The 22,535-nt window shown below is 38.9% G+C and overlaps 1 protein-coding gene across 1 annotated transcript in view; it reads left to right on the plus strand.

Annotated features, from left to right (window-relative positions):
• The first annotated feature begins 756 nt into the window (after positions 1–756).
• si:ch73-335l21.1 (insulin receptor substrate 1-B) overlaps positions 757–22,535 on the plus strand; it is a 90,113-nt gene continuing 68,334 nt past the window's right edge. Inside the window, exon 1 of the mRNA XM_057327942.1 lies at positions 757–1,484. Within this exon, the coding sequence (XP_057183925.1) occupies positions 1,136–1,484 (349 nt within the window). The 5' untranslated portion in view covers positions 757–1,135. The remainder of the gene's footprint in view (positions 1,485–22,535) is intronic.

A 22,535-nucleotide genomic window follows, 5' to 3' on the forward strand; every position in this document is an offset into this window, starting at 1 on the left:
CGAGGGATACAAGAGGGCGGGGACAAAGACGAGACCTGGAGAGAGCCTGTGGAAAGCCAAGTGGGCCAAAATGCTTCTCTGCACATTAAACAGGGGATCCTGCCGTGATTATGCCATAAGATCAAGAAAGACATGACAACATGAGGCAGAATCATGACATATTATCTGATTTTTAATTTTATCTCATTTTTGTTCTCCCTTTCAAGTTCTAATATTCCCACCTCATACCAAAGATATGACTTTAAACAGAACAGATGAAGTAAGAAATAACAGATTGCAATCGTTTAAATACTTCACAGGGGAAAAATGACAGGTCTCATATATGGTCTACCAGCTTAACCTAAATGTTATATAATACTTACCTGCAATGTACCAATTTTTCCATCAGATGGCGCCATTGTTATGCCATTTCAGTACGCAATCAAAATTCCTTAGCCCCTAAAATAACGGAGACTTACACGTACATTATAGAAAAACGTTCCCCTAGCTAGCTGATGAAATTTATCACAACATTTTAATGACATAAAACAATGTACAGAGTTCTTTTTAAAAATAAACCTTTTGGTTATACAGTCATTCCTATCAATTGTCCGCGATCAGATAACAATGTAATAAGGCTTAAGAAATAACGTTTGTTCAAGCAGTATTGAGTCAGAACAGTCCAGAAGCGAATGAAACCTGATTCTGGTTGGCAGCTTCGTGTTCTACAGCTATAACCTCTCCGCCCTCAAACACACACAGACGCATAAACTACAGAGGACTGATGAGTGACAGACAGCTTCACAGTAGCGCTGTTCGCTGTGAAGGAGAGGAGGGGTGACGGCGAGCTGTCTACTGTATGTTACTGTAAAAAGATTACTGAACTCTTAAAGCTTCTTTTAAACCGTAGTAGTTGCGCTATTTCTTGCACAGCGAACCGCGTGTGCCCATGTGTGCGCGGCCGTGGACTACGCGCTCACCCATTCGGCTTTCCAAAAAAATGACATTATTTTTGGAAAGAAACTGATTGTTGCGACTTTTACGCACATGCATTTTGCAGAGGAACAGAAGACGACGGAGGTTACATTAGTTGTGGTTCGCTATTTTTAAGGCTGAAAACTTTTATTTTCCGCGCTGTAGCGAAAGACACCGAACCATGGAGAACCAGACCGAACCGCAGAGCAGCACCGAGGACGTCCGTAAGAGCGGCTATCTCCGCAAGCAGAAATCCATGCACCGGCGGTACTTCGTGTTACGGACGGCCTCTGAGCGCGGCCCGGCCCGTCTCGAATACTACGAGAGTGAGAAGAAATTTAAGGGTAAAGCTCCCTTGCCCAAAAAGGCTCTGGCACTTGAGACGTGCTTCAACATCAACAAACGAGTCGACTCCAAGAATAAACACATGATCGCGCTGTACACACGGGCTGAGAGTTTTGTTGTTGCGGCGGAGAATGAGACAGACCAGGAGGAATGGTTTCAAGCGATGGTGGAACTTCAATGCAAGAGTAAGTCTAGAAAATAAGCATCAAGCAGTGCTGTGTAACAGTGATATAGCTTCTCAACAGAGTGGGGAACTAACGTGTTAACGTGGCAATTTATTACAGCTTCTGCAGCTGCGTTTATTATCAATTTCTGTAAATTTGTCTATATGTTGAAGAGAACACACGTGCAATTTGCAAATCCGGTCTTTCCCACGAAATTAATATTTGTTAAGTGGTAAAGTCTTTGGATTCTACAGTTGCTGGTGTTGTTGAAATAATAGCACAGTGTTTTCCCTGAGGCCCCCGAGTTGGACAGAGGGGCCTCCTTTGCTTTAGTGTTAAAGAAGGGAAGGACTGTTACTGAATTTCAACTTCTTCCTTATCCACAATGCCACCCTAGGAGCGCATGTTATCGTTTAGAGATCAACTTGCGCAAACAGTTAAAGGAGTAGTTCACTTTCAAAATACATTTTCATGATAATTTACTCACCCCCATGTCATCCAAGATGTTTATGTATTTGTTTCTTTAGTCGAAAATAAATTAAGGTTTTTGATGAAAACATTCCAGGATTTTTCTCCATATAGTGGACTTCAATGGACTCCAAACGGTTGAAAGTCAAAATTACAGTTTCGGTGCAGCTTCAAAGGGCTTTAAACGATACCAGACGATGAATAAGGGTCTTATCTAGCGAAACGATCTGTCATTTTCTAAAAAAAATAAAAATGTATGTGCTTTATAAACACAAATGTTCACCTTGCTCTGTTCTGCGATGCGCGTTCATGACGTCACGTAATACACAATTACGTTGAAAAGGTCACGCTTGACGTAGGCGGAAGTACCGAGTCGGTGTTTACAAGTTGAACGTGCAAGTTTTCAATGTAATTACGTATTACATGAAGTCATGAACACTACCGTTTAAAATTTAGGATCACGGTTAAAATGTTTCTCTTGATCTTACAGATCTTTTGATCTGAAGGTGTATGCTTAAATGTTTGTTTTTAAATATAAAAACATAATCGATAAAACACGTAAGCTTTTTTCATTACAAAACTAACATTTTATTAAAAATAATTATTTTTGCATTAGATTATTTCATATAACAAACAAAAGCAGGCCCAGCATGGGAACTCCTTCAATACTGTTTAAAAAGCATCTCCAGAAATCAGCTGATAAAATCTTTATTTTGGAAGTTGTTTAGTTACAACGTAATTCCAGTTACACTATATACATTGTTATTCCGTGTTATTTAATAGTTTATTGTTACAGCCTACTAATTTGTTGAAAAATATTAATAAGTATATCGTCCCACCATACATTTATGAATATATCACAGTTTCTTTTTACATCTATAAATTTTCATGCTCCATACTTTGAGGAAAGTAATATTCTTTATTAGGTCTCTATTAGGCATATACAGTATTTCCAAAGTAACTTTGCAAGACGTTTAGATGAGAATGATATGCAAATATAACACAACCTACACCTGCAAACATAAGCATGTAGTGTAAAATTGAACAGATTAAAAGTTTATTGTATTAATTGTTTTCTCCGTAATTCTGGTAAATGAACATCTCAAGTGTCTGCATGCTAAAATAATCTCACAATCTCATTGCTTTTCAAAAAGTTTGCATAATTAGCATTATAGCATTATATACTATTTCAAATATTACACAACCTGGCCTAGAAATGGCAGGTACACTAGTAAAGAGTAAACAGAAGAAAAGGGCAGTGACCGTGACTCCTGCAGCAATTATAGGCCTGTGTGTTACTTGGCTCCAGGAGATATGACTGAACCCAACATGTGACGCAACCTTTGCAAACCAATAATAAGAGTCCAAGGTGCTATTACTTAGCTAGCAATTATGTAATGATGGCATAATGAAAGCCCAAGCCATATGGCATGCAATTTTCCATCTTTTTTCTTTCGGAAATGCATACAGGTTGTGAAGATGTCATGTTTGCAAAGAGTTACTACGTTTTATTGATGTATACTTAATGCCTAGTGCATGATTTACAAATGGAACGAAAACTAATGTGTTTTATAGAGTGGGTGCAAAGGAGACGACACCATAAGATGAAAGGGTCAAACTGGATCTTCCAGTTGTCGTCAATAAACCCCCAAATGGATAACAGGCTACATTCACTGATTGGCTGATCACACATTTTGACATCTGTCTTAATTCTGTAGTCACGAGGATTCCTGCTGGGATTGAACTGTTGATGGGACTGTGAGATGACCTGTAACACGCGTTCTGTGCTTACTTTTACATACGTGTTTACTCCTTGTCTATGTTCAACTGAGAAGCCGTTCGACAGTAATCTGTCCTCTGCCGTCCAAATTATTCTGGGGATGAACGTAATTGGGGATTAAAGTAACCACTTTAATCTGCTTTGATTTTTTTTCATTTGGAGTTCAGTAAATTTCTCTTAAATCAATTAATTCATTCATTCACTTGCATCAATGTTAAAACGGCCATTCCCCGTGATGCCAATTTTCAAACTTTAGTTAGTGTGTAATGTTGCTGTTAGAGCATAAAGAATATCTGCAAAATGTTAAAGCTCAAAGTTCAATGCCAAGCGAGATATTGTCTTTAACAGAATTCGCTTTTCAAGGACTACAGAGAACGGCTGGAATCGGACTACAGCCCTATACTTCCTGGGTAAATGATGTCACTATTCTGAGTTTTTGAAAAACCTCCGCCCAAAGGAATACGCCAAAAAAGGGGCGAGGCCTTCCTTAGAGAAGAAGAAGAGCCGCTGGAGTAGTGTTTGGTTATCAGAGATTGTAAACATTTGATTGAGCTGCGCAATTAATTATTTTTGTTTTCATCACAGTCCTACAGCTGGTAATAAGAATTCAGCTACACACATTCTAAGATAACCAACGGTCAAATAACAGCTTCCATGACTTTAACATCGGCTGTGAAAGCTGTTATGTGTAATACACTGATTTTGTGTGTGTGTGTGTGTGTGTGTGTGTGCGCATACCTCTAAAACACTTCAATGAAACGTCCTTTGAAGTCCTGCTTGCAAATGTCTCCTAGTCAATCTGCTTGTTTTATTATCCAATTTAGGTCCCATATAAAAAGGCAAAACTAACGCTTCTGTTATTAGTGTTAATCAATATAATGACCCAATCGGTCCGGTGTCATGTCCCTTTACATAGTAGGGAAAAAATGCCGATCTCTAACAAAGATTGACGTTTGCACATGCACTAGCAGACCTCCGTTACACTTCGATTGAACCGCATGTGCTTACCTGATGAAGTGAAGTTGACGCCATTGTTATTGTTAATTGCTAAAAGCCAAAGCTTATGAATACACGTGCACTGAGAGGGGTACAATCACAACAGCCTGAGAAGCGTAAGCTCGCTGATATGGTATGGGTGGGACATCTTCAGACACACGCTCTAAGCGGGGAACCAATCACGACAGACCTGGTCAGCTTTACCAATCAGAGCGTTTTGGAAGGTGGGATTTTTTATAGACCGGAAGAAATCCAGTCGTTTTGTTAGAAGAGGGACAGCGGTGAACAATAGACTTGAAATATGTGAAATATAAAGTGTTTTTTTGAAACTAGAAACATGAACATCCATTGTTAAACACCCAAAAAACATAATCATAGCTTCAAAAACAGCAAAAGAATGGCTCCTTTAACATATAATGATATTTACATATCATTATTTTTACTCTAGACTTTGATCTTAACCTACATTGTGATTAAATTGGTAATCATAACCTTGCATATTTATGGACCAAGTAGGCCTAAACAATTGTGGCTAGGGAGTTCAGTGATGCAGCCGAATATTTTCCCTTTGACGTTGGTTTTGGACTTCAAACTGTATTTCATCAGTATATTCCTGACTAACCACATATGGAACATAGAAACCACAGTCATTGAGTTCACTAACTGTGGAAAGTTTGTAAAACAACTGAAGAATCTAGCTCAGCTTGAACCTTGCATGTACAGTATGTACAAGCAAAGCTGAATGAAGTTTACATAAACAATATTATCAATGGTGCAATGTATACAGTAAAGAGAATATTTTGAGAAGAACAAGATTCCTGGGATGCATTAGGGAATCCAATTAAACGAATATTGAGACTCGGAGCTGTGACATTTTATGTCGGGTATCTGTGCAAATGCTAACAGTGAGGAGAAGTTAGGGTACAGAAACCGTTTTTCTTACATTGGCACCTCTGACTGATATGATCAATATTTCCAGTTAATGGAATCTTGTATTTCAAGATTAAATTATTAAGATTAAAACCTTTTTTAAATAAATTAATAAGAAGTATTTTATTTAATCAAAAACTGCATCCAGTAGTTAGCAGTTTTGGGAGTAATGCGTTACAAAAGTAATGCATTACTGTAACATATTACTTTTTGATGTAACACAGTAGTGTAAGGCATTACTAATTAATTTTCAGTAATATTTTACTCAGTACATGTTCAGTAACGCTTGCGTTACAACAAACGTTTTGCCCGCAAGATATTAACAAATCAAAAATCCCGCAAGTAAGTTCTATTTCCTGTTCGTGAATAGACGCGTGTGGTGTCATTCATCTCCCTCTGGCTGGTGGAACTTTGTATTTTGTATTGTAACATGGCATGATTTCAGCCTCTGAGCTCGAGGTCCGATGCTATTGGCCCGCCCGGTTCACTGTAAGCCCTAGCGCCAGTGTTGCCAGGGTCTCGGTTTTCCCACACAATTGGGCTATTTTGAAAATGCAGTTGCGGGAAAAAGTATGGAGCCACGGGTTTTGGGGCTACTTTCATAATGTACTGCGGCCGCCAAAATGTTTATTTATATTCTAAGGATAAATGTAGGGCTGGGCAGAATGACGGAATATTCCATTACCGCGGAATAAAATGTCAACCGTAAGAGATTTTTCTATTCCGTGTATAAGCCCTTTTCACAATGACGTCACTTAACTTCCGCCTTTTCGCAAAGCAGTGTATCATAACATCCATCTTGCAACAAACAAGAAGAAGAAGAAGAAGCAGAACTTCCATTTTGCCGTCGCGCTGGAATTTAACAATAGTGAGAAAAAAACTGACAGAACACATATTCCTACTTATCCTAGCACCTTCGCTAACACAAAAAGAAAAGAAAACACTTACCTTCATAATCAAACAGGTACTGTTCAACAAAGAATTTGTATCCTTTCTCTAGCTTTGATCTTGTCGTTAGCTAAAATTTGTCTGCAAGACGTTTGTGACAAGCAGAGCGGGACGAGGGCCGTGAGGGAACTGCGCGTGGCCGGTGACGTGAGTGATGACGAGCATCTCTCTCGTCCCACTCTGCTTGTCACAACGTTGTACATCATCTAGCCGTATTTGTGGCAGATGTGCAAGGGACTTGGTAAACTCCATTCTGAGGCGCTAGCGGAAGTAACTTCTTCTTGAGTTTTACTGGCGGTTGGCAAACCAGCTTATAGGTGCATTACCGCCACCTTATGAACTGGAGTGCTAGCGGAAGTAACGATACACTGCTTCGTAGCAGAACGGAAGATGCGTGACGTCATGTGAAAAGGGCGTATTCCGCAGAACGTAAATAAGTAGGCGTGGTTAAATCGGCGCTCTGCAAATGAGGTGCTATTCTGAAAAAAACTAATGAATTAATCCACCCGTAACAAATGAACATATCAAACATTCTTTTGACCTTCTTTCAGTCTGTAGTTTAGTGATCCGCTCCAGTCCGGTGCTTCTCTCACCCGCAGTGCTCGTGCAGGGATCTGCACCAGCATTTAAAAAAGCTCATTCTCAACACGTATTTCAGAAGTCACTGTTAATAGTTTTATAAAGTTTAACTTCAGGCGAGCCAAGGTGAAACTTGCGTTGAAATGCACGATGATGCTCGCGAGCGCGTGAGCACTTTGATGTGACGCGCTTCTACCTCCAGTTTTGGGAGACGCGTGAGGAGTCACCAGAGACTCGCAGTGCAAAAACAAGCCCGAGAATAAACAAACGGTCCTAAAGACAGAGAGTCGCAACACTAAAATTACTCATCTAATAGAGAGTGAAGAGCGATAAAGACCTACAGTACAGACCCCATGAACACCAGTTTATAACACTAGTCATATACTGTTCTCTCATTGTTTGTGCATATTCATACTTTATTGTTATATATGTTGTCTATCTTCCTACTGTATACATATGATATAGCCAGAAGATAAATATGAATAAATAATACATTATTATGATTATGATTATCAGAACTTAATTTGATATCTTTAGTACATTTTCATAACTTGCCTACATTTTAACTATGGTGAGCATTTAAATGAACTGTAATAAATCAATTGGTTAAATCAATCTAAGAAAAATGAGGTATAAAATATAGAATTATAATGGGAGATTGTTTCATGAAATATATCGTTAAAGTGAAATAAAATTACTCATTCCGTGAAATAGATTTTTGGCCATTCCGTCCACCTCTAGATAAATGTTAATTGATGAGATTCTTAATGTGTATTCATACTCAGATCAATACCTGGCTACTCCAGGACCGGGACCCGTTCTCGAAAGTATGGGGAACGAGCGTCTGACTATGGAAGCATATTGGTTGCTATTTTCAATTTGAAATGCAATACGCAAAATGGCAATGCAGTATGTAAAATGACAATGCAATTGTGTACTTAAATATACATTTTAAATAACATATGCGCAACATTAAGTGCAAAATGAAAATAAAATGTCAATTACATCAATTACATTTGTCAGTTCCTACACTAGTTTTAATATGTTATTCAAATGGATATTTTTAATGCTCTTTAAGTTGCAAAATTAAAATGAAAATGCATTCCCTGGATTGATTATATATATTTAAGATAGTCAAGCAAAACTGTAGCAAAATGAAAATTCTAATGTTATTTTCCCTAAATGCATTAACATTAACAGCTTGAACATTTGGGATTGCATTTTCATTTACACACAGCGCGTTGGGTGTTGCAAAATTCAATGTGGACTTGAAAATGCATTTCGAGCTGGCCACGCCCTCTCCCCGATGCAGCGTCATTGTGTGAAGGCGGAGCCAGCATCGCTCGTTACATGTGTTGTTTTGAAGTGTTGAAAACATATTCCAGAGATGATAAAACCGTTAAAATCGCTTGCACATACACGTTAACATAAACACATTCAGTATTTGTTGTCTTAGTCAATATCTTAACATAATCATTCAGAAACTGTTTTTGTGGCGCAACGTTTCCGTAACTTCAGGAATCGAGTTACAGCGGATTTGTCACGGCCCAAACTGCAGAATCTGGATGAATAAGAAACCAAGCTTACTTTTCGTAAGGGCAGATCTCCACTTTGGCAATGTATTTGTGCATAATCTCTCCCCTTAGACTGCCTCCAGCACGAAAGTAGCACAGTACAGACAGGTGTTTTTTTCACGTGGATGGATCGCGTTTGTGATTGTACAGTTACTGAAGAGTGGTCTCACAAAACGACCATTTCTGAACGATTGTGTGAAGATATTGTGACAAAAAAGACAATAATCAAAATACTGATTGTGTTCATGATGAAAACGCGTGTGAGAAAGTCAACTTAAAGTGATTATGAGACATTCAACAGGCGAGCTCACCGCTTGATAAGGCAGAGAATTCTCTACGAGATGTTCTAGCAATGTAGCTACTAGTTCTATCGTCTACAGACACGTAATAATCGTAAAAAACATGCAAGTAATTTTTTGTCTGTGCTCCAATTTGTGTGTATGCGATTTAAAGAGCAGGTTTCATGAATCTCATAAAATTGCCGGCATTGCAGTGTGTAACGTAGCTTTCCTTCAATTTTAACGATCTGCAAAGTTGTTAATCCAAAAAGTCCGTGATAAATTAAGATATTGGCTTCCAAAGTAAGGAGTCGACTCCGAACCGCCCAAACAAATCGTTAGGCTTTCGAATCTTTTGAGTGTAACATCGATACATCACAGTGTACGCATCAGCACAATCCCCGCCTTCCCGCGAAACGGGAACACTCTGACCTGCCCACTAGCACTTCAGGTAGTGTTGCGTATACAACATGTCGAGGGGACGCTGTGTTTTGTGCTGTGAACGCAAATGTACTTTGTTTTCGCTGCCAAAGGATGACGATGTGAAGGATCAGTGGTTACATTTTTTTTCCACGATACCACTGCAGTACAATTCCAACCTTGTGTAATGTGCTCATTTTACCGACGCGGGATTTGCCAGCCACTTGGCCAGCCACTTGCCAGCCACTTGACCCTGAAAGATAAGTCAATACCAACTTTATTTGGACTAACAAGCGTCTCAGAACCACAAGCTGTAAGTATGATAAATACGTTATGTGTACATGTTAAATTGAGTGCTTACAATATACGTTAAAGTAATTGTGCTAATCCGTGTTGTATATTTAGTACAGCTGTTGGTTTCCAGGTAAACAACGTATAAATTAACAGTGTTACAGTTTTAATAATCCAACTCTTACCTAATAATGTGGCGGTTATTGTAGACTGTTATCATTCTACATGTCGTAGTATTGTACAAACTGTATCCCTTTATCGTTTAGTCACGGTAGCACTTTGCTAACGTGTCTCACATTATGGTTTTGTCAAGTGTGCAAAGTTTAGCTATGGTCACGATCCCCTTCAAACAAAACAGTTTGCTTGTCATTATTTTAAAAACATTATCTTTGGAAGCTCTCGCTAACTTGCTCAGTTACTCCTCTCTGTATAATCAAAGTAATGATCAACTTTTGGATAGAGCCGTTGTTGTTCTCCCACAGCTATGATGAAAAAAGATCAACAGAAAACAATAGTCTGAATGGTTTATGAAGATAAGTTTATGAAGATAAAAAACTTGTGATATGGTAATACTGATGCCATTTTTACACACAGCGTCTTTGTTTACAAAAACCTTCTTGAGATAAGAACTGTGGTAATGGGCGTGTCGTTTCTGACACGCAGTGTATGAAGAAAGACCAATCACCATTAAACCTGCTCTTTAAGAACTATAAGTGATGTAATACAAAAAACGATGAGCTGACTAGGCTGTCTAATAGGTGGAAATTAGCCGAATCTGCTCGCAAACTTACCTTCATGGCTCACGGGCTTCCTTCTGCACCGAAGCATTACAGCTATCGATTTTTAACAAAACAGACCTACTCAAATGTATCTAACCTAACTATTTTCACTCGTTATTGTCTAAAAAAACTTTCAATCAGGAGACGTAATGCCGAGAGTCTCCCGCAGAGTGAAGAAGAGGTGGAGTTACGAGACTTCTCAGACAGTTGAAGTGTCCAATGGAGTTAATAGATTTGCTCTCAAGCTATTTTCAACACTTTAGATTGGTTAATAATTTGTAAAAATAACAGACCCACATGGGGACTGACCAATAGCATCGATTTGTGAAAAAATATGAAATTGACCAAATTTGGACATAACCCTTATGTACCCCATGCTACAATATTACTTGTCCTTCCGCCCGACAGCGACGATATATAATCAATCTGGGGAATGCATTTTCATTTTGCAACTTAAAGAGCATTAAAAATATCAATTTAAATAATATATTAAAACTAGTGTAGGAACTGACAAATGTAATTCATTTACTTTTGTATTGCCTAGTTAATTCAAGAAATCAGCAATCTAATAAAGAGCTTGATTGGCAAAAAGTTTTTTTGTATTTTGAAAATACAAAAATACAAAGACATTTTGTCAAGTTCTACTTCTGTAGTTATTTTGGTGAAAGTAACTCAAAAGTAATACAGGAGTCATGTAACGTATTACAATTCTGAGACAGTAATATTGCAAGGTAAGGGATTACTTTTAAATAACAGTAATAAGTAATCTGTAATGTATTACAGTTTGGAAGTAACTTGCACAACATTGGTAGTTAGTCACACTGTGCATGAAACATAAAGGCTCTTCTGACTTTTCAGAACACTGAAATGTTTGTATAGAAACAGAAGTGACCTTTATGAAATGTTCATTGCTCAATTTGATGCTTCCTACCTTCTTTACATTTTAACCAGCAACATGGCATTGCCCCTGCTGTCCGGGGCAGTGTGTGTTTTTGTGTACACCAGTCTGTAGATGCTGCTCTGGCTCTTCCCTAATGCTCACTCATCTGCTTAATGTGCCGGCAATTATTGTCTATGCGAGATCTTGGACACGCACACGCACTCATGCATGGTAGTGAGAGCTTGTTCTATTTTAACTGCTAAATCTGATGTAACGAAGTGGATAACAGAGGGTTTGAGTCTGCTTTACGGCTGCTTACTCTGGTTTAACCCTTGTGTACCCCATGCTACAATATTACTTGTCCTTAAATGCAATTTGAACAGACTGATCCTGAAGACTGTTTATCTCCCCAACCAGTGACAAAAATATCCTTTAGGCTCCTCTGTGTGTATCAAGCTTTTCTCCTGTAATGGCTCTTGACTGTAAGATGATGTAGTCATGTTATTATAAATATAGTTGTATACACAGTTATTTAAATTTATATAGTAACTTAAATAAGGAGACCACATTTCATGGTTAAGCAAATAGAGGCTGTAAGTCTTACTGATCCATGGGAAACACCTGTAAAGTATACAGTCTGTAAAGTATCTTTACATTAAAAAGTTGGTCAGAAGTCGGCTTGATTTCTCACATCATGCACACAGACATACACATGCAATATGAGCCAAAGCTGACTTCATTTTCAGTTTCCTAATTTTATAAGCACCGTCATGAAATTGACTTCTATTGTGTGTTGTTACGGTTGATCTCTGAAGAATGTGAGGCAAAGAGAGGTTGTTGAGTTTATTTGTGCAGAAATTGATTACTTGAAAACATGATAATCATAATTAATTGATGTCGAAAAAACTAAATTAAACGGCAATTGTGTTGTGTGGAAGAAGTCACTCAGTCGCTGAGGCACCACAGAACATTTCTTGGAAATGACTGGAGTGCTCACGGCTTAACCAACAAAGCGGTACTTTTCGTGGAAATTTGCTCTCATTGTTTTTTATGGCCAATTTTGAGTAAAAAACATTTGCTTTCAGGGTGTTTAACTCTAAATTAGACACATTTCACAATGTACAAAACAGCAGAGTGGTGCTATAATATGTACAATTGCTGGCATAAAAGCAACTACCTCGAGATTCGTGCTTGGGAGAAAATTATGTGAGTGCTCAGTCTCTGGTGCTGGTGTGGACAGCAGAACTCTCGCTTGTTACATCTTTAATCACTCCAGCTCTGGTTTGGCAAAGTAAGAGCCACAAATACATTTCCATGTGGCACTGAAGCTGAAAACCACAAGCTGATTTGGAAATGTCATGATAATGCTGACCAGCAAAGTGTTCATCTGGGTTAAAATGGCAATCCTGGCATTTGTGTGTTTTGTGAGTGTGTACTGTGATAACAGAAAACACATGTGCGAAAGAAACTTTATTACAGATGCCATGTTTGTGTGTAGGGGACACTCCATTTATCTGTTTTGTCTCGGTTTACGAAATAAATAGGTTGCAGAGGGAGACTTGAGACATGCAGGGACACTTGGCTGCGAAAGGCTCTCATGCGCACATTCCCAGCTGTTTCTTTCCTTTCCTTCTTGTTTTGCTTATCTTTAATAGCACCAGGTGAAGGAAAGATCAGGACTGGACTTTGGTCTTACATAGAGCAGTTGGCTATTATTTTAAAACGCTTTGCTCACATGGATAAAAATCTCAATGTAACAGCTCTAGCCAGTTCAGGTTCAAAAGTTTCATACAACGGTTGTCTATTTTTAGCTTTGATCTGTTTAATGTGCTGTTATTTGACCTATTTTACTTTCTCCTATCTGTTTTTACAACAAAAACATAAAATCAATCTTGTGTTCAATATCACATAATTCTGAGTAATTTCAGTAAAATTGTTTATTATTCTTATTTATAGTTGTTTGACTCTTTATTTTGTATGTATAGATTAAAATGCAAGCGTCAGTATAAGGAATTAAATGTCAACATTTTATGTTTGAGTAGAAAACATTTTGAGTCAACATACTTATTTAAGCATTTATGTATGCAGACAGCTGCGGTTGTGCAGCATCTATGCTTTCAAAACAACGCTTATGTAACTGTGCCTTTTCCCCTCTAAACCCCGCTCCCCCTCCACACTCAACCCCTCTGCTGGTGTAAGGTAACACACACACTGCCAGCGCATTCTTCACTCTCCTCCTCAAAAATGCAGAAAGTGAGCATGATGGCAGAAATCTCATAGAGCTTAGCATCTTAAATTAGGTCTAGACTTGGAAATAGAACTAGACCTAGTTGTGGTAAAAAGCTCAGCTTAAAGTGGAAGTTCAACTTTGTGTGATTTTTTTACTCACCCACGTGACATTAAACATGTTTAGAGAACTTCCGGTGTCTTCGGAGCACAAATAGAGATATTTAGGTGACCTCCTCATAGAAAAGTACTAAAGACATCGTTAAATTGGTCCATCCAGGGAAGACTATTCCAAAGTTTAGGTGCTAGATAGGAAAAGGATCTACCACCTGCACTTGATTTTGAAATTCTAGGTATTACCAACTGACAGGACGCCTAAGAGCGTAATGCACGTGAAGGACTGTAATACAAGAGGAGCACACTTAAGTACTGAGGAGCTAAACCATGTAGGGCTTTATAGGTAATAAGCAAGATTTTAAAGTTAATGCGATGCTTTATAGGTAACCAGTGCAAGGTTGACAGAACCGGGCTAATATTTTCATACTTTTTTGTACGTGTAAGAACTTGAGCTGCCGCGTTTTGGACCAGTTGGAGTTTTGTAATATGCCTGCAGGGCAACCACCTAACAATGCATTACAGTAATCTAGTCTTGATGTCATGAATGCATGAATTAACTTCTTTGCATCTGACATTGACAGCATATGACGTAGTTTAGATATATTCTTAAAATGGAAAAACGCAATTTTACAGGTGTTGGCGACATGGCTCTCAAATGACAGATTACTATCGAATAGAACGCCAAGGGTTTTATTGAACATCCGTCAATAGTTAAGCAGTATTCTTGGTTGTTACGTATGGCGGTTTTCGATCCAATAAGTAACACTTCTGTTTTGTCTTTCAGTAATAAAAAGTTGTTACTCATCCAGTTTTTTATATTGACTATGCATTCCATTATTCGATGGAACTGCTGTGTTTCATGAGGCTTCGAGGAAATATAAAGTTGAGTATCATCAGCATAACAGTGAAAGCTTACTCTTGTGTCGCTTTATTATATCTCCTAGAGGTAGCATGTATAATGCAAAGGCCCTAAGACTGAGCCCTGTGGTACACCATACTGGACTTGCGATTTGCGTGACACCTCATTGTTTATTGCTACAAATTGAAAACGGTCGGATAAATAAGATTTAAACCATTTCGAAGCTATTCCCTTAATGCCGACGTAATTTTCGAGTCTATGTAGGAGTGTGCTGTGGTCAATGGTGTCAAATGGAGCACTAAGGTCTAGCAGCACCAATACCGAGATACAACCTCGGTCAGACGCCAATAGCAGATCATTTGTAACTCTGATCAAAGCAGTCTCTGTACTGTGACATGCTCTAAATCCAGACTGGAATTCTTCATTGATGTCATTCCTTTGGAGGAAGGAGCATAATTGAGTTGAAACTACTTTTTCCAGAACTTTAGATATGAAAGGTAGATTCGATATAGGCCTGTAGTTCCCTAGTTCTCTAGGGTCGAGTTGGGGTTTATTGAAAAGGGGCCTTATAACAGCCACCTTATATGCTTTAGGCACATGTCCTAATGTCAGAGATGAGTTAATAATACTAAGAAGAGGATCTAAAATTTCTGGGAGCATCTCTTTCAGTAGATTTGTAGGTATAGGGTCTAGCATGCATGTTGTTGATTTAGATGATCTAATGATTTTAGACAGTTCATCATGATCTACGGTAGAAAATAATTGCAATTTCTCCTTAAGGGCGCTGTAGTTAGTTTGTTCAGCGGGTTTCACTTCTGGTTATATAATTCTTGTTATATTTTTTTTCTCTAATATCTTGGATTTTATTTGTGAAGTGGTTCATAAATTCATCACAGTTATGCTGATATCCAGAATCTGAAGTCGCTGACGATTTATTTTTTGTTAATTTAGCCACTGTGTTAAATAAAAACCTAGGGTTGTGCTGGTTTTCTTCTATTAGTGATGAAAAGTAGGCGGATCTAGACATTTTAGGGCTTTCCTGTATTTTCGAATACTATGCTTCCATGCTGTACGAAATGCCTCTAATTTAGTTTTCTTAAAGGTTGCGCTCCATTTTTCGGGCTGCTTTCTTTAGAGCCTGAGTGTGTTCATTAGGGATGCACCAAATGTTCGGCCACCGAAAATGTTCGGCCGAAAATAGCAAAAAAAAACTCAAGTTCGGTGTTCGGCCGAATATGTGAAATGGCCGAATACATTTAACCGAACATGACTCGTGATATGATCAAGCAGCAACCAGCGCAGAGAGAGAGAGAGAGAGAGAGAGAGAGAGAGAGAGAGAGAGACACGCGTGCGCTTTATTACTGCCGCAAACATTTTGACATTTGTGTATGTGTGTGTGCGTGCGTGTGTGTGAAGCATTTTAAAATGTCAGAGAAAGACACAGCACGGGACTTGCCACACGGAAGTAAATTTCCGAATGAAAGCGTCTTTACCAGTCGGTAACTTTACTTCAGACGGAAGCGGGCGGTTTGACAGTAGCCCCGCCACTCGCGACATCCTTTGACATCATACAGTGGTCGCGTACAGTTCCCTGTACTAAACAACTTGTCAAAGTATGTTCTGTGCACCTTCTGAGAGAACAGTGACAGTCATCTTTTGTGGGCGGAGTTTGGAGGAGAGACGTGAACTGAAATGGTTGTCAGTCAGCATCAGTCAGAATTGCTTGCATTGGATGTTTTTTTTTCTCAAATCATTTTGCAATGTAGCCTATAATAATCCAACAGTTTTAGTTTATTCGTATTTTTAGCTTATAGGCCTAATGTGGAATGACAGTTTTTAATGAAATGTTTTGTTGTAGGGGTACAGAGTAACTTACATTATATTCTTTTAGCAGTCAGTTATAGGCCTAATTAATATAGGCTATTCATGAAGGGAGAGGGCTCAATTTTTTGTTTGAATTTACTTTGTTTTGCTCAATTTTATATTAAGTTGTATTGTATTTTATTGAAAAGCAAGACAAATTATAAAAAGCACATCTTGACTATTCAGTTTGTGCAATAGTGAAAAATATACCTTAATAAATAGAAGAAATGCAAAAAACCATGTTCGGTGTTCGGTATTATTTGGCCTTCGGCCAAGAGTTTCACATCATGTTCGGCTTCGGCCAAGAATTTTCATTTCGGTGCATCCCTAGTGTACATTATACCATGGTGTTGGGCTGCCATTTTTAATCTTCTTTAAACATAGAGCAACCGTGTCTAGCGTTTCAGAGAAGGTGGAGTTAAAATTTTCAATGGTAATGTCAAGATCTTCAACGTTATTTCTCATGCTAGAGATTTGAGACAATTCAGGCAGATTATCGAGAAACACATCATTGGTAGTTATTGTTATACCATATTTGTAACAATGAGTTTTATTTGCAGCCGTAGGCCAGTGAAGCAAACATAATACCAGATAATGATCCGAAATGTCTTCACTCTGCTGAAGGATTTTAACGTTGTCCACATTTATACCGTAAAACAGTATTAAATCTAAAGTATGATTACGATGGTGAGTGGGTCCTGACACATATTGACTAACGCCCATGGAGTTAAGAGTGTCTTTGAAAGCCATTCCTAAGGATTCTGTATCGTTATCTACATGGATGTTAAAGTCACCAACGACAAGGACTCTTATCTGCAGCTAGTACTAGTTCTGATAAGAACCCACCAAATTCTTTAATAAAATCTGTGTGGTGCCCTGGAGGCCTATATACAATAGCCAGAATAAATTTTGACGAAGAAGTGCTCTCGTGAACGCGCGCCATACACTGACAAGACAGAGGAGAATACAGTATATTGATTAAAGTCGGTATTTTGGTTTGTTTTTCGCACATAAATCATTCTCGTCGCTTCAAAAAAATTCAACTGAGCCACTATGCGTGGATGGAACAATTTAACGACGTCTTTAGTACTTTTCTGGACCTTGGCAAAAACTGACACCTTGATGTCTATGAGGAGGCCTGGAAATCTCTCAGATGTCACCTAAATATCTCTATCGTGAGGTAGGGCTGTGCCGATAAACGATATCATATCGAATTGCGATAGAATGTATTTCAAAAACGATGATAAACTATTGGCATTTTGACTCGATATGGATTAATCTTACAGTCTAACAGAACGCAGAAATAAACGCAACAACAGTCAGTCAGCGTGCAGCTTTTATCATGCGCGTCAATGTACAAAGTCCATTTTAGTGATGGGTCGTTCTTGAACGAACGAATCTTTAATGTGACTCGGGAAGAACGAGTCGTCTTAGGGAGTGATTCGTTCAGTCGTGCATGCGCATTGCGCAACATTCTATGGGTCCTGTACTGGAATTCAAGAAGAACGAACGATTCAAACCCGAAGACTCGAGAGGTGAACTAATCAATTCTCTTTCCGGCTCAGACTGCATTGGTTTAGCTTACGACGCTGTCACGTGATGAACGAACGATTCAAACCCGAAGACTCGAGAGGTGAACTAATCAATTCTCTTTCCGGCTCTGACTGCATTGGTTTAGCTTACGATGCTGTCACGTGATGAACGAAGGAGTCAAACCCGAGGACTAGAGAGGTGAACTAATCAATTCTCTTTCCGGCTCTGACTGCATTGGTTTAGCTTACGACGCTGTCACGTGATGAACGAAGGAGTCAAACCCGAGGACTTGTCAGATAAGTGGTGTGGAGCTAATCATAGACTAAAGACCCAGGTAAACAATGAATTAATCTTTTCTGTTTCTTATAGCATTATAGTTTTGTATTGTTTGTAATGTGATCAACATTTGCATAAGTAGTAGATGTGTTAGGAAAGTAACATGTAACATTTTAATTATATTTTGCTAAAATGAACGAAATGAACGATATGACTCGAAAAAAGATTCGTTCATTTTGCTGAACGAGACTCAAAGATCCCAGTCAGTAAAATGATCCAAACTTCCCATCACTAGTCCATTTCATACTGCACTTGGCAAAGAAAACTCGACATGAGGAGGAAAACATTACTGGAAGCGGAAACAAAGGTGAAACTAACCTCGAGTTGTCATCACGCGGTTTATCAAGTGTCTTATTTTTTTCGCAATCACCGGTTAAACAAAACAAACTTGAGGCACAATACGCCCTTTTCACATGACGTCACGCATCTTCCGTTCTGCCGCGAAGCAGTGTATCATTACTTCCGCTAGCACTCCAGTTCATAAGGTGGCGGTAATGCACCTATAAGCTGATTTGCCAACCGCCAGTAAAACTCAAGAAGAAGTTACTTCCGCTAGCGCCTCAGAATGCAGTTTACCAAGTGGCTTGCACATCTGCCACAAATACGTCTAGATGATGTACAACGTCTTGCAGACAAATTTTCGCTAACGACAAGATCAAAGCTAGAGAAAGGATACAAATTCTTCGTTGAACAGTACCTGTTTGATTATGAAGGTAAGTGTTTTGTTTTCTTTTTGTGTTAGCGAAGGTGCTAGGATAAGTACTTGAATACGTGTTCTGTCAGTTTTTTTTCTCACTGTTGTTAAATTCCAGCGCGACGGCAAAACGGAAGTTCTTCTTCTTGTTCTTCTTGTTTTGTTGCAAGACGGATGTTATGATACACTGCTTTGCAAAAAGGCGGAAGTTAAATGACGTCATTGTGAAAAGGGCGTATTGCAAGCGAGTTACTTCGAAACTCAAGCACAAACGTTTTTATATCCATCGTTAACATACCTGCTAACATGAGCTGGTGCATATGAAACAAACCAGCGCTGCCCTGTACAGATTAGAGATGTAATGAAGTGAGTTTGTGTGCACATTAAAATATTGAACCTTGTGTGTAAGATGCTTGCATGATTAAAGAAATGTACTACAGTTTATGTGAGATGTCTTTAAGGTTCACTGAATGCATTGAATAAAACCCACTACTCGAGCAAGACATTATTGCAGCGTTATATGTGCGCAGGTGCTGAGCCAATAGCGTTCGAATGGACACAGTAACGGAGCCCTTTCATTGGTTGAATGTACTGAATGAACACTCCCTTTACTTAACGAGTCAATTGAGTCAAAATGAGACTGAATGAACCGGTACATGTTGTTTATGGCCTAATATCCTCTGTGTTGCAACAGTGCATTAATTTAATTGAATTTTAACTGGTTAAAGGTTAACTTCTGTTAATAAACTGTATTTAAAATATATTCTTTTAAATACAGTTTTTTTATTAAATATATATCGAAATAAATATCGTTATCGATCAATATAGAAAAAAACTGTCGAGTTTACTTTTTTGCCATATCGCCCAGCCCTATTGTGAGGGTTAAATTTAGGGGGAAGGGTGAGGGTTAGGGGACAAAATATACAGTTGGTAAAGTATAAAAGTCATTATATCTGTAGCTGCACTGATCCAATAAATAACGGCCACGAGTCATACAGATGTCTTTTAGATGTTTTATTTTGCTCTCTCTCTCTCTCTCACTGTGGTTTCTGAAGATGCCACGGTCTATGAAAGACACCGTGAAAACTACAAAAAATAAAGACATAAACTACTTAACCACATCTCTCAGTCATTATTCACTTTCACAAATCACAATCCTTCAACAATTAGTCCCATTCACCACATCATTACATATTGTTACAAAGCAGAACACATTACATTACACACGTGAAAGCACATAAACTCTATAACACAAAATATAACAAGAAACAAACACAAACAAATACCGTGTGCGCCTCTTGGACCATATGCAGAGTTTATACGTTTTGAAGAAGCCGCACGTGTAACAGCCTGTTCGCGTCCATATTACTCTCTGACCCACAGTTCCACAGTCCTGCTCTCGTCTGAGTCACGTGACGCATTACGTTGCATTAAAGGAACATTACACACAAGAGAGCTTACTTTTCAAACACAGTTTAAACTATTTTAAATCAACAACTCTCTTTGAAACATTACATTTTTTAAATCTGCATGAACTTATTAAACATGTAGTCAACAAAAATCATTTTAACATGTCTTGAGACATTTACACTCCCACCAAATTACTATGATTTATGATGAACATCATGTAATATTTGAATAAATCTAGTAATTTCCATATCCCAATATCAGAAATCAATTAATGGCGTTTTCTCCAATTTGATTACATCAAATTAATACTTAAAATTCTTTGCATTATCGTGAACTTAAGAGATTTTTGAAACAGAATTTAGTTGTTTTCTACAAGCACAACTAACTTATGAATAGGACGTTCAAGAATAGAAACGTGATTGTGCCTTTTGCCTTCTTTAACTAGCTTTCTTTCTCCTAATTGTATTGTGGCCTTTCGCACCAATCCATCTTCATCCTTACAAACATCAAGCACTCTTCCTAGTTTCCATTCATTGCGTGGAATTCCTTCCTCTTGGAGAATGACAACGTCTCCGATCTTTACATTTCCTTTCGCCAAATGCCAGCGCTGTCTGAGTGTGATGTTTGCCAAATACTCTTTTCTACATCTGGCCCAGAATTGCTCTGTCAAATACTGGACTCTGCACCATCTTTTCCTGGAATACAGGTCTTCCGCTACGAATTTTCCTGGTGGTGGCAGCGGGACAGAAGCTTTCATGGTGAGCAAATGGTTCGGGGTAAGAGGCTCTAGGCTCTTTGGATCATTAATGGTATTGGTGGTAAGTGGGCGGCTATTTATGATGGACATGGCTTCATAGAAGAATGTTCTTAAGGAAGCATTATCTAGTCTGCCCACACTTTGAGAAAGGACCCAGCTTAAGACGCTCCTGATTGTCCTGATCTGCCTTTCCCAAATTCCCCCCATGTGACTGGCATCAGAGGCACATTAAATGTGATGTCACATTGTTTTTGGGCTAGGTAAGCAGTCAGTCTCTCTTTGTCCAATTCATTCAGCGCCCTTTGTCAGTTTGTTCTTCGCCCCGACAAAATTTGTGCCTCGATCCGACCTGATTTCTCTTACAGCACCACGAATTGCTATGAAACACCGCAGGGCATTTATGAAGGCATCAGTGGTTAGGTCTTCCAGCAGTTCTATGTGAATTGCTCTAGAGGGGAGACAGGTGAATATGAGGCCATATCTCTTGTGTTGTTTACAGCCTTGTTTTGTGTGAAATGGCCCTAAACAATCCATGCCACAAAAGGAGAATGGTGGCGAGGGATCAACACGGTTTGCAGGTAGGTCTGCCATCCTCTGTGTTTCTGATGGCCTACGTGCTCTTCTGCACATTACGCACTGCTTGATGTAGTTGGCTACAACTTTACTGCCACCAACAATCCAGTAACCATTAGCTCTCAGTTCATTAAGGGTTTGCCCTCTGCCTTGGTGTTGAGTTTTCTCATGGCAGTGACCAAAAACTAGACGTGTAACTACACCATCTTTTGGGAGGATTATAGGATGCCTCAAGTCGAGGGGTGAGCAGGCTTTCTTTAAACGCCCCCCTACTCTGAGAACACCATCGTGTAACACTGGGTCGAGCTGAAACAACTGATGGTTATTTGGCAGTTTGCCATGACTTAGTGTTTACATTTCTCCTTCGAAGGCATCCTTTTGTGCCAATTTAATAAGCACAACACTGGCTTTCATGAAGTCCTCAACATTTATAGGCTTCTGTGATTCATCTCCCTTTGCTAGTCGCTGGATCCGAGCAACAACATTCAGTGCTGTATGCCATTTTAAGAACCGATTAAATCTCTCCAAAAAATGTCCTTCGCTTTTTAAGTCTGTTTGCAGTACCTGTGTCATTTTGACTTCAGGATCTCCGACCAGGAGCTCTGGAATTGACGTTGGCATGACTATCTCTTTTTTCCACAAGAACTTGGGTCCAGTAAACCAATTTGAACTTATCAACTGTGACACATTGAGGCCTCTGGAGGCATGGTCTGCTGGATTTTGATCACTTTCCACGTAGTGCCACTGTGCAGGGTCAGTTGTTTCTCTAATTCTTTGGACT

The sequence above is a fragment of the Triplophysa rosa genome, unplaced genomic scaffold, assembly GCF_024868665.1.
Source record: "Triplophysa rosa unplaced genomic scaffold, Trosa_1v2 scaffold344, whole genome shotgun sequence".
Taxonomy (NCBI): Eukaryota; Metazoa; Chordata; class Actinopteri; order Cypriniformes; family Nemacheilidae; genus Triplophysa; species Triplophysa rosa.